Here is a 13,700-nt window from a genome sequence, read left to right as displayed (position 1 = left end):
ATGCTATTTCAGAGCATCACTCTGTATCCACAGGCAATAATTTAGCAGCTGTTTATCAGGAGCTTTCATAAAGCTTTGAGTAGTATTATAACATTCAGTAACCCTAACAACAGCATTTCAGAATCTGTGCTGGTTTAAATGGGATATCCATGAATGTAGTTGTTCAGGGATGCGTGACCCACATAACCTATAAATTTGATTGGAAGTAACAGTCCTGGCATAGGCTGATGGATAGCAGATTAGAGCCCTGATTAACCATGTGATTCACAGGCTGGGAATATATTGTCCTAAGAAAGATTCATCAGATGCAATCAGAATTTCAAGTGGTCAGAAGAAATTCAAATGCTCTGTCTGCCTTCCGCCCCCCTCCTTGTGCTTTTCTTCTTAGGTTGCCCCCTGTAATATATTTATTTATTTATTTTCTTTCCAGAGCTGAGAAATACTTCTTTGATGAATCTGTTCCTCACCCTAAAGCTGTCTGTCTGTTATTCATCAGAAAGCAGGTTGCAGTTCAGTGAGCAGAAGAAACGATTTTAATAGAAGCTGTGCCAAGGGCTGTAATGCATCATTTTAGGTCCCTAATTACATTACAATGACAAATATCAATGGTGACAACAGCAATAACCTACATCCTTTAATGGCTATGCTGGAAAAGGAGTTTGGGCTCTGTGCCATCAGATTAGACTTGGTTTCAAAACACAGGCCATTAGAAGTGTGTGTGTCCACGGTATTATTGGCTGATAACTGAAGCCTGGTGGAAAGGCCCGTAAATAAATGATGCCTCTCTAAAGCCTGGTCCCATGGGACAATAGAGGCAAAATTAGATGACCATGGAAGCAGCCGTGTTTCCGAGGCAACTTTGGCTTTCCACATGAGGAATTGACTGCCTGATTTTATGAAAGCATACTTTTTCCTTCTCCTGCCAATTAAGTTGATCATGAAAAAAACACTGGCCTGACATCTAAGAGAAAAAAGAAGATCTTAAAGTGGTTTTTAATGTAGGGTTTTAAAAATCTGTATAGGCGGTAGAAATGTGAAGTGGACTTGTGTTTTATTTTGTGTCTGACTTTGTATCTTATGCATAGAGGAATTAGTTTCCAGAACCCCTCCAATGGCAAGAATAGGTCTACCAAGATTGTAACCTCTGTCATCAGTACCTACACCTTCAAGTGTTAGGGTGTTGACTAACATCTGACAACTAACTACTCTTTGAATGTTTTGCGGTAAACAGTCAACTTGTTGCTGTGTTATCCTGTGTAGTTAATTGTGGAAACAGTTGCAGTGTCAAGGCAGAAGGTATTTACTACATGAAAATGTCTGGGCAAGGTTTTTTGGTACAGAACATGTAATGTCCTTTAAATCATTTGTGTACATACACAGTGTTTTCCCTAATGCCTTCCTGCTGCCTGTGGTCTCCAAAGGTAGACAGTCTGTGTCTTGGTCATGCTGTGCCTCTATGATCCACTGCTGCTCAGCTGGACTGTTTTCTTGCTACCCAAATGTTGAGAGTGATAAAATGTAACTGTGTAGACAACCACAGAACTAGGAACTCTCATTGTTAGGGGAAGTGAAGTACATTTTAATAAGGGAATAGTGTAAACAGCTGCTTCAGCATAGCAGGGGCTTCTCAGTTTTATTGTGACTGACCTATCAGGCCTCTTGCCTAGCTGAGAAATGCTTTGGGGAACATCTCCGTATCTCTTGAAGCTGTTAGCGAGCTCTTTTTCTTCTCTGTAGGTTGAGCTGGGTGCCGTCTCCATCAGCTCACTTTCCTGTGTACGGCATGAAAAGACTCGCTGTTCTGCACTCCAGTGGGATTGATATCAAGAGGTTTATTACAGTTGTGTAACCATTCATATTCATTCACCTGTTTTCAGTTACAGCTTTTTGGAAGGTGCTTTTTAGCTTAATGTTTCCTAGGCTCAGAATCTGGCGGAAGTGAATTTTTGTATAAATACTGAGCAAATATGTTTCAACCACCTTTTGGCCAGAAGAACAGTAGAAGAGAGACATACTTCTGTTGGGGAGGGGGAAGAGAAGTGATCAAAAGAAAAACATTCTATCAGAAATAGCTTGAAATAGCTAGGATTGAGTATCTTAATTGAGAAGAAATGCCTCAAAGTGAGTTGAATAAAATTATTTTTGTTCAATAAGGTATATTCTAGATGAACTAGAATTTACAGTTTTGATGTAGGAGTCAGTGAAATTTTACAGCTGCATTACTCAGAAGGTCAGATAAGACAATTCTAACAGTCTCTTCTGGCGTTAAAATATGTGAATCTACAAGCCTTTTAAAATTACATGCTGAGCTCCTGCATGGCACTTCAAGCCAGTTTTATTCTCATTTCCTAAGCAGTGCAGTACAGGCATCCTGCTAATGTAGCTGTGGTGGAAGGGTGGTCTGCTGAGCACAGCCAAGGCAGAGGCTCCTCCAGAAGCTGCACAGGGGGTGGTAAGGTTGCAACAGTTGTAGAAGGAGTTGTTTTGCAGCGGTGAAAAGCATCACATCTTTTTTTTACTAAGGCATGTAAGTGTGTTAAATGGCAGGTCAGAGGGACTTCAGCTCATGTCAGGAAGGTGGCACTTCAGAGTTTTCTCTTCATATAGAAAAGCCTTTTAGAGCAGAATGTGTAGTTTTCAGTTTTAAGGCACTCTGGAGATTCCTTTTTTTTTTTTTTTTTTAAACCCAAAAAACAAAAAAACCAACCAAAACAGCAGCGTGGCTGCAACCCAAAATTTGGAAATTACTAAATTAATGGTGCTTGAACCACTACAGCACAAGTACTTGTGCTGTATATAATACAGCTGTGTATTATATTGTGTTCTACAATTCCTTAATCAAATATAGTTTCTCAAGTGATGCCATATTGGATCGTGCAGCCTCTCTGGCTGAAGTTTAGATGCACACATCTTGTCGCTCCCTGTACTGCTCTGCATAACAATCAGTTTGTAAATTTCTCAACTAGCATAGTGAACCCTGTCTATTTAAAGGGGTATGTAAGTTTTACATTATGAGATACCTGATATTATAGGCACATATAAACCTTTGAAATTAGCAGGTAATTTAGCCTTGTGCTGAACAAAACATATTCTCAAGTGTACTTTAAGGTGCTATCCTGCTGAAGAAACAGAAAAGGTGTAGTAGATGAACATAAAAAATGTATTAAAATGCATAGCTTTAATGAGATGAGGGTGTGCATAAACAGTGAAGACCAGTGAGAAGATACTGGGGCAGTGTAATGTAGAAATTGCTGTGTAAATAACCTATGGGAGTTTAGATGGATTTCAGAGAGATTAAGAAATTGTATTGCAAAGTAGCATGTGTTCACTCAAGTGTATCGCAGTATGCACAAGGGGGCAGAGTTAGTTTCACATGTGCCTTTACCTCTAGTGTACGATGTCTTCTGGTTGCATAGCTGTGTAACCATAATATTGCTTGAATCCAGATGTGATTCTGATTTTTTGCTGCTAGTTCTGAGCCTTTCTATTCTACTGGTTCTTTTGCAAGTGTTTTCAATTTAAAAGACAGTACAGCAAAAAGGCTGGAAGGGTTGCTGTTAAAGAAGGAAGCCTAAATTGCACAAGTTTCTATGTCTTCGTCATACAATAGTGATTTTGCAAGAGGAAGAGCATTCTATCCTAGTGCATAATGAGGAACTGATTCTGGTTACAATTTATTCTAAGAAAGTTACAATTTATTATAAGAAAGACTATGTAGCTTTAAATATTCTGTTTCTGGAACTGTAATTCTTAATTTATCTCTCCTAATTTCCTCTGTCTCTATTGAGATTTGCAGATTAAATAGAATAAGAATTGATTTCCAGCATGGAAATAAAACATATATTATTCATTTCTGATCACCACTGCAACATAAAAGTAACTAGTATTAACCTTGGGTTTGCTAAGAGCATAAATATGATACAAGACTGCAATATTCCTTTCTAAAATATGCGGTTGAATGATTATCGATGAAGTTGTATATTGTGTTGCTAATGTTCTCATGCTATACAATATTAATATAGAAGTAACTGGTTTATTCTGTTTGTGTACAGTGGCATTGCTGTATTTTGAAATGATCCTTCTTGTCTCTTAGGAGAGAGTTTAGTTTGATACACAGTATTTTATCTTTTTTGTTACATCTCGTGAAGATTTCTACTTTAAATGCCTTTGTATAATCAGAATTAACTTTTCTTTGTGTCAGTTCTGAACATTTTTTTAAGGAAAACTTTTTAGCCAGAAATTATTAGCTTCGTAGGTATTGTTGGTGTCCAAACACTTTGGTTATTTCAATAATCTGTCCTGGCCAGAGGATGACTAGAGATGACAAAAACCCAAACAGATGTATCTTCTGTGTTCATGGGTGACAATCACATCTGAGAATTTATATAACTGAACTTCTTTCTTCTTGTCACTTGCAGGCAGAAATTGTCAAGAGGCTGAATGCTATATGTGCACAAGTCATTCCCTTCCTCTCCCAAGAGGTAGGTAGTCGTTTGTACCAATGCTGATCTAAACAATTGCCTCACTGTATCTATTACGAAAGTGGGATTTTGTGTTGAGACTGTTTCCTTATGAATCTCTTGGTGCTTGTAGATGGCTTTCCACTGTGCTGTTATCACTGTAACTTCATTATCTCCTCCAAGTCCATTATAATATCATTTAAATATATTTATGAAATTGAATGTGTTGTAATGTGCTAAGCAATATTGTAGTTGTTTAAATATTTTTCTCTTATGTACAATGCAGTTTTTCTCACAGTTATAACTTTGTTGGTCTGAAATCAGAGGACAGCTTGTAGAAATGCTAGGAAGGCATGGTTTGTGCTACATTCTTGGCAGTGGGCATTAAAGTTCAGCAGAAACTTCTATTTTGGTATACCAAGTAGTGATGTTCAACACAGTAGGCATACAAATGCAGCTTTTTTTCCTGCCTTTTTTCTCTCTGCATCCCAGATTACTCATTATCTTAAATCCTGTTATGTTTTCTGTGTATTTGGGGAATATAGATAGAAGATTGAAACTCACTGTGAGCTAATTTCTCTAAGCGCTAATTTTTTCCAAATTATGATTTGCTGCTATTATCTTGAGTGCATTGTAGATAATTTGAGGGCACTGGGATTTGGGGTAGTTGATGGGAGCTAACAAGGGAATCTTGGAGCCACAGGCACGTGTGAAGTAAAACGAAAGCATGGTTCATGAAAGGAGACCTCGGGAGCATAACAGCTTCCTTTGCCCACCCACTGGAGGAAAGGGGCTGGAGAATGGGGTCTGCTGGTACAGTCTGGCATGCATCTATTTAATGCATGTTTTCAGTTCAGTAGAATTGGTAGCTGAGAAATTCAAAGCTGGAAGATATATTTCTGTGCATTGCATCTGTAAAACATCGTGCCTGCCGAAACTCTTTCTCCCATCTTTTTTGAGAGAGCTGCTCATCCTGCTGCAAACAAGAGGCTGTGTGCTCAATACTCGCATTCAGCTAATACGCTGCATGTGTGCATGTGTGTGTGCATCTGTGTGTGTTTGAAATAACACTATCAAAACTGGAACCTGACAATGTTCATGAGTGCTGCTGTACTCTCTGCTTATAAAGATGGATTTGTGGAAACTAAATAATGTGTAATGATTTAGTAATGTTGCTGGGGGACCAGAATTCAAGTCCTGTGTGGTTCTAAAATGAGTAGCTGCTGATTTTGTACTTTGCTACAGAATCTCTGTACGTCCAGGGTTTTATTTGCTGTGCAGGAATAACACCGCATATAAAAATGAGGTGTAAAGCTGATTCATACTCATGATAAAATGAACACTAAAATGACATGATTTTGAAACAAAGGCAGGGGTGAGTACTTGGCAGACAAAGATGTGATCTTGGCAAAGACATGGGATTGGCATTTCCATGAGAGACATCTTCTCTAGAATATGTTATACTGTGTTTAAAAGCTTTGTACCAGTATGCTGGTACTGGTACTGCTATTTTCAGCTGAAATGCTAAACAAAGCTTTATTACCATACACAAGTAAGTTGTATTGCACTGTTTGCTCTGCTTCCACAAACCCAGCGCATGTGCTTTCTTGGAATAGGTGTTTCTTGCCAATTAGACAAGCAAAGGGATTACATGGGTTTAGAATACATTTGAAGAAAGATGTGTTTGATTCACAGTGGCTGATAGATTTTGGACTTTGATTTTGGAAATCTAGCCTCTACCCCCTCTACGTGTTCATGTGGAATTGAGGGGGAAAAAGAAAACAAGAAAGAGAGGGGAAAAAAAAAAAAATGTAGATTTTTTTGAGTTTTGATGTTAGTGGCATCCCACTCAGGTAAGCAATGGCTCTGTCCTTTTTTTTTCTGCTCCCCTGTGTATTGTGGTTTCCTGTCCCTGGAGCTAAATCGCCCTGGAGCCATTCTCCTGAAAGCTGGTATTGGTACTTTTTAAGTCCCTGCCTTAGAGGAGAAGAAGCTCTGAAGGCTGCACATTGTACTTCGTTCTTTTCTTCTATTGAGGAGAATCTCCTATGTGATGCTGACATGCCGTATAGTGAACTATAAGCCAAGGGCCCTGATCACGATTTTAACAACCTCCTGGCCATCAAATTGGCAGGGAGAGCCATTTAAGGTAATTCTGGACTTTGCCATTGCAGTAGCTTGTCATTAATAACTAGCTGTAAGAACTATGTGAGTAGTCAACTGAGATGATCCAGATTGTAAATTTAGAAAATGATGTTGTCCCACTTCTGTCATGGGTACAGTGCCACCCAGTGAGTGCTTAAGCACACCAGTGTCAGTGTGCTTAATGAAAGCTACTTACTTTTCTAGGCTTTAGATCAGAGCTTTGAGTTAAGCAGTTTTAGATCTGAAAACAGGCTCTCTTGCAACTTCTATGCTCGTGAGCCTCAGCTTTTTCTATCTGTGGCCCATATTTTCCTCTACCACGTTTTGTTTACTAAGTCTTACAGCTTCTCCACTGTGCATGTTGCATGGTGTCAAAGTTGTTTGGACTACAGGGTAGATTGAAAGGTCAAAAAATTCACAACTTCATCGTTTTTCCATGCATTGACAAAGACAAAAGGGAGCACTTCCAAAAAGCCAGTGTACACATTTGTATTGTGTGGAGGCAAGTGTGCTTTTTCGTTCACCTAGCAAGAGGGGAGGGGGAATAGACAGAGACGGATTGAAAGGGGAACAAAAAAGCTTTTCAAATGTCTCAACAGTACCATTGATCATGATAGGTTTCATATTGGGGTTATGAAAATCTGGGTGTTTGACCTCTGTTAGTAGAAACACTTATTTCAATCAATTTATATTGGCATATGCTGATGAGGCAAGAGAACTGATCTCCAGATTTGAGTATTCTGCTAGTCTGGGTTTCTAATTTGTGTCTTTAAAAAGTTGAGTGTCTCAATGGAAGTCTCATTATTTCATAATCTAGATTAATAGAGAATTGAATTGCAGCATGCTTTTGCTGTTTATGCATTTTGCATACAGTCTTAATTGTGAAATAGTGGCTGAAAAATGTGATCAGGCTCCTTTGTATTGTGCCTGAGGGAAAAATGAACAAAATACAGTGGTTACATGCACTGATGGCAACATTATTACCTCATAATAGCACCAGGTTAACTTGTCTTATTGCTTGTTAACTTTGTAAGGAATCAATGACTTGTGATAACTCACTTAGAAGTAAGAAATCATGGCCAAAATCGGTAGAGATCTTGTGAAAAGAATGCAGTTATAATACATCACTCTACTGTGTACTAGGGTCTGCTTTGTTTCAGGGGGCAGCTCAATAAAGTATTCAGGAAATTCTCCAGGCTTCAGTCAGTTTTACTGTGTTATACGTCATATAAGTATATACTGAAAATAAAGTTCCTAACCCATCTAAATATGCAGTCAAGTGTTACCATGTTTTGTTTTTTTTTTTTTTTAATATTGATTGATTTAAGCAGACTGTAAAAAACAGCACCAAGAAATATGAGCTTCCCATTTCAATAGCAAAGAGTGACTTTGTGGTCAAGGCATGAGATGGACCTCAGAGGTGATGTGTGTTCAATTTCTGCTGCGGTTAAAGGCTTCCTGTGTTGCAACAGTCATTTTCCTTCTTCCTGTGACATGAAATACCAGTGTACTCAAGGTAGTTCCTATTGCAGAAGGTGGAGGGGGTGCATGCAGGGTTGTAAGTAAATTCTTGGAGGTTGTTAGCACTCAGTTAACTTAGTTTTGATCTGCTGCAGCTGGTATAGATAGTGGGATGTTCACATCATCAAATGATCTAGCCGGTAATAGGCATTTCATTTGGGTCTAAAGCTAATTTATGCTTCTTCTCAATGGAATTTACCAGCTGCAACACAGCGTGACACTTGCACAACCCTGTGGCTTTGAAGTTAGGGCTGGTTCCTGCCAAGTCAAGGTGACCTGTGTGGCTGGTTGCAACCTGTGGCTGTTGTGGGATCCTGGAGGCTATTGAGTGCTGAAAAACCTCATATAATGGATAGAGGTATTTGTTCAGTGTGGCTGGAGATACTCATATATCATGGTTACTTTCTTTTGAGTAAATACTGGCTGTGTTTATATTCATGAGACAACACACAAGCTGGCTGATTTACAGCTAATCATGTAGTTGTGGCAACCTGGAGCTCAGCACAACCTACAGAAACTGCTTGAGAAGCCAGACAAATGTTCATGATATTGTCCCCTGTCAAGTTTCATGCCACATACACCACATTACAAGAGGCTGTAATAAAATTTTTCAGAAGACACACTTTCCCTTCCAACTGCCAGTGAACTAGCTCATAATAAGCTAGGATTGCTCTTTAATAGGGACCTTCAGTTCCCCATACATAAGTTGGTCAAATATACTTAGAAGCACTATAAAATGCCAAGCACTGGGATGCATATATGTAAACAAATTTAGGAAAAGGAAATGCTGCATGCAGTCTTTTCCTTTCAAACATTTCAATATTAGTTGATAGTTTTCCTTTTACAAGATGTGGGCCATAATGTGATTGTTCCTCGCTGTACATACATTCCCTAGAGGTGATTCTAAAGTTCAGTAAGTTTGGATGAAGAGTGTAAGATCCATTCTATAGAAGCAGAGCAGGAGTCCTTAAATGCTATTCAGAAGGGAGTAGTTGGTCTGAGATTGAGAGGCTGAGAAGACAAAATTGTCTTCATGCATTTTAGACTTGCCTCAGACTGGAGCTGAAACAGTAGGTACAAGGAAGCTGCCAGATGTCTTTAATCCTTCTACCAAGGAAAGCATCTTATTAGCAATTTATGCATATATTGCTAATTAAGTTCTTACATTTTTATGAAGTGGTTATTATACCTTGTCTGAGTTACAGTGCCTGGATGCAGTGACCCTGCTGGCCCCTTTTAGTTTTCTAAGTGGTGCTCTACTCCACTGTAAATGTGTATTTGCTCTCCAGTTCTCACTAGTGTTTTTGGCGTGGCCTCATCTCATTATGCCCACCCTAGATCAGGCTTTTCAGAATAGCACTGCTGCAGTTCTTAAGCAGGACCTGGTCTGTACTCCCTCTAAACAGATAATACTATGAATTATTATGAAATAGTATGAAATAGCAAAATAATATGAATAAAACATAGCAGAGCCTGCTTGTTTCTGCAAAGTGAATTGTTCAGTGAGTTTTGCTTTGGATGTTGTTGGCTGTGGTGGAAGTCGGCTAGAATTGGGTGTTTTTAACACCAGCATCTGTGTGTTCATGCCAGGGGGAATTTCAGCTGCTCAGTTGCTGTCAGCATGGCTCCCCTGTCACTGGGAGCTCAGAGGAGCTCTGACATGGTATCAAAAGCCAGAGTATTTTCCACCATGCTGCAATGCCTGTGCAGGAGCCAGGGCTAGGTGACAAGACAGTGTGGTGAGACAATGTGATGGTGGAAAAGCCTACATCCTTCTTGTGGTCTCCATTGTTGCTACTCACTGTGAGACTGAAAGGAGGTGATTTTCCAACACAAGGCAAGTGCAGACACACTTCTCATTACAAAAAGCAAAAAGGGGTGAAGAGAAGAGATGGGGAAGAAGTTAAAAAGGAGAAACGATACTAGTCTGTGTTGACAGGCAGGGCAGGGTATTGAGTTCATTGCTCTGGCCTGTTAAATGCAATGCAAAATACTGTTTTTCCATAACTGAAGAAAATGGGTCTGTCATTTGCTTGTGTGCACAGAGGAAGGCTAGCATTAAATGTGTGTGAAAGCTGCAACCCTGTGTCTATATTTGGTTGGTAAAAAAGTAACTTTTTTTTGTTGTTGCTGTTTTTACTTGGTGGTAAATCACTATGTGATGACTTGATGGGCAGCCTAATGTGTACTGCTTGGTTTTAACATAATGCTGCTTGTTACTAGCACACTGTCAGGAGAAGGTGTTCAGGCACACAGTAAGCACTGGAGCCATTCATCCTTGGGTACCCACGTGGGCTGGGACAGCCAGCTGCTCTTCCGCTCGACAGTCCAATGGGCTCCCTGCCCCACCTTGGCTTCGGGTTGCAGTGAGTCCGTTGAGCTGGGTCCGGCTTCTTCTCTGCATGTAGAGATCTCTACCCGATACTGGAGCTGCAACTGCTAACATTGGAGCCCTCCTACTGCCCTGGGTTCACAAATGCTAGGGGCAGCCAGTGGGCTTCTTCAAACCTTGTGCAGCACTGTGCCATGCTGTGGGGTGACTCTGCTTTCCTGTGTCTTTTATCCACTGGAATGTGTGGTTTGCGCCTGTAATTCAAAGTAGCCCTGGGATCACTTGGGGCAGACAGCCCCATGGAGTTTCGGGGAGCTGAATGAGCATCTACTCAGTTCTTGCAGCAAGGTAGAAGTGATGGAGGCCTAATTACAGGCCATCTATTTCGGGTCTTTTGCATACTACGCCGCTAAAGATTAAATCAGTGTTAAAGCATCTAGAAATAGGAGAGTTTTAATTGTCTCTACCATACCTAATTTAGGTTCAGTGTTACAAGGCCCATTGGTTTTCTCCTCTCTGTGAAGGCTTGATCCCAAATCTATTAGAATCAATGAAAGATGCCTTGTGTGGCTGCTTAGGGAATTTCTCTCTTACAGTGTTTTCCAGCAGAAATCTTAGAGATTTTGGTACTCTACCCCTCCACCTTCTCTTCCCCCCACCTGGGAATGAAGTAATGTTTTTCTCAAATACTCCTGAGAACCATTCTTTCTGTGTTTTCTATAAAGAAAAGTACAACATTCAAACTTGTGGAGTCGACTTACTTTTCAAAAATGTGGGAGAAAACTGGAGTAACTTCTACAATAACTTTGATGTTTTCAGGCCAGCTTTCTGTAGGCTCCTCGGAAGTTTTTTCTTCTCTTGCCTGTGACCCTGGGAACAGTATTTAAGTAAATGGGTGTTGGAATTGAATGCTTATATATAGAAATCAAGAGCTATTCCTTTCTTTGCCTCAGTGCAAAAAATACTGCCTAGGGAAATGGTAGGAAAGCAAAGATGACTGTAATCTTTTCAGTAAATTATTTTATTTTTTAACGGAAAATAATCTTAAAGATTTGTAAAACCCATTTGGGGGGTTTTTTTGGATGACTTGATCAAAAATGCTATGACCCATTTTTGGTGTGACTGACCTCCACCAGAAAACGGTGGTGTAATTTTTATGATCATCCCATTGCCATATACACCCAGGTGTCACCAGGCTTTCAGCTACATAGTCAATGAAAGCTGTACCTGTTCTTAACATGTGATGACCTGGAGATGATAACACATCAGTCAGAAACTTGAGGCTTCAGTACCATAATTTTCTTTTTACTGGTTATCTGTGATGGTGATACACCACTGCATTATTATTTCTTTTTTCTGGATGCCATAAACACAGTTGCTCATGTTTGCACTGCTTTTTGTTCTTTGCATTGTCTGCTTATAAGTGAGTGATTTGGTTTACATTAGCACTGTAGCTGTACAAAACTCGAAACTGGACTGCTGTGATTCTGTTTGCAGCAGTGTGTTATTTGCTCTTTTAACATTTTCTTCATTTAACTCTTATTTGCTTAAAAACAAACAAACCTTAAAACCATTTTCTTTCTTCCAGGAGTGTTTCTAAATTACCTCCTTTGTTATTTGCATTCATCCATTTTTTGTAGTTGAGGTCAGCATTTCTTACAGTTACGGGTGGATTTTTAGTCTTGCTTTTCTGACAGCTTTTATGGGAGAAAGTTTGTAAGTGAAACTGCCATTTTTGTTTGTACATTGCACTGAGAACCGGCAAATTGGAGACTGCTAAGTCCCTGAGGTAGCAGAGCCCTTCCTTATGGCCCCCTCTTCCCAGTGGGGCTCAGGGTGCTGCCTGGAGAGCTCTTTACCTACTCTTATGTTAGAGGAAATCTTGGAGATTTGGGTCCGCACCTTATTTTATGCAGCTTTTTGCTCCTGGTAAGGATGCACAGGAGGTGTTGCTGTATGGTCTGTACCTTGGCTTCGTTCTTCCTGGATACAGAGCCATGGCAGGGCAAACTGGAGGCTTTAAAGAGATCCTCTCAGCCCTTGCATTAAAATTTGCACCAACAGACATCAAGATGTTGGTTTCAATACAAAGTTTCACTGTGACGGTTTCAGCACCTCTCAAGATGGGCAAGAGCTCACTCCTCTTTATGTTCAACCTGTGGCTGTAAATCAGATGACTCACTCCCAGTGCAGATCACACAGCTTACTTGTGGTTCTCCGTGACACCCCCTTGCGCCAATTTGTTGCATGTAATCCTGACCATGTGAGACTGCCTGTACAGATAAATTGGCCACTGGTGGAGCTCTGAACAGGCATGGATCATGTTGCAAGATGAGGACCTTGTTTTAGCTGTAGTTGATGTTTTCAAGTAAATATCAATCAGTTTTCAGCATACATCAACTTTGAATTTACTGCAGGAATAGAGTATCACTCAAACTGAGATAATATAACCACTGAAGCTTGTAAACTCTGTTGTTAATTAGACCATGTGTTTTTGATGGACTTTTAAAGCTATTAAAATTTACATGTTGAGGATTGAAATAATTAGTTCTCTTTCATGTGATTGACAGAATTGTGAATGGCATTTTAAATTTCTTTCTTATGGTTGAACTGTGTTGAAATATACCTAGAAGGAGAATCTGTATATCCTTCAGTGATGTGGGTGCCATGTGCTTGTTGAAAATACATACCTTTATTTTCAGTATGTTTTCATGTTTGTTCTTTTTTAATCTCAAAGTTTCTGGGGCTGTAAGGAAAGTGACTTCCATTTTAAGTTGGCATGTAAATTGAAGAGCACACTGCTGATGAACAAAAGGAAGACAGTTGTCTGTTTCGACAAGTTGTAAAATAGCTCATTGGGGAGCAAAGGTGTAATTCCTGGCAAGCAATGGCATAAAAAAAAAAAAAAAATCCTCCCCTTATCTGATACTCTTGCAGATCAACACAGAATGTGACTGTCTGTTAGAGAACAGTTATTTCAAGCCCTGCATGCATTTGAAAAGCAAAATAAAAAGATAAAAGGGAGAATCTGTGCTTAAAAATTTAGAAAGCAAATAATTTTATTCTGTTTCTGATCTTCATTTATAGCACCAGCAACAAGTGGTGCAGGCTGTGGAGCGTGCCAAGCAAGTGACCATGGCAGAACTGAACGCAATCATTGGGGTATGTGGTCTTTCCATTTTAGCTCTAATAGTATTTGTAAATGGCTGTTCTTTTTCTTTCTCTCTTGATGAACTCATTTC

General features: G+C 39.7%; 1 protein-coding gene across 4 annotated transcripts in view; it reads left to right on the top strand.

The window, feature by feature from the left end:
• The window catches only part of LOC113490101 (transducin-like enhancer protein 4), a 96,992-nt gene that overhangs the window by 24,848 nt on the left and 58,444 nt on the right, over positions 1-13,700 (top strand). For all 4 annotated transcript variants that reach the window (XM_026866338.1, XM_026866336.1, XM_026866337.1 and 1 more), the window contains exons 3-4: positions 4,419-4,481; positions 13,546-13,620. In XM_026866338.1, coding sequence (XP_026722139.1) covers positions 4,419-4,481; positions 13,546-13,620 — 138 coding nt within the window. The remainder of the gene's footprint in view (positions 1-4,418; positions 4,482-13,545; positions 13,621-13,700) is intronic.

Source organism: Athene cunicularia (assembly GCF_003259725.1).
Source record: "Athene cunicularia isolate RWA chromosome Z unlocalized genomic scaffold, athCun1 chrZ_part2, whole genome shotgun sequence".
In the NCBI taxonomy this organism is placed as follows: Eukaryota; Metazoa; Chordata; class Aves; order Strigiformes; family Strigidae; genus Athene; species Athene cunicularia.
Note: the sequence above shows the minus strand (reverse complement) of the source record. Positions and strands in the feature narration are given on the sequence as shown.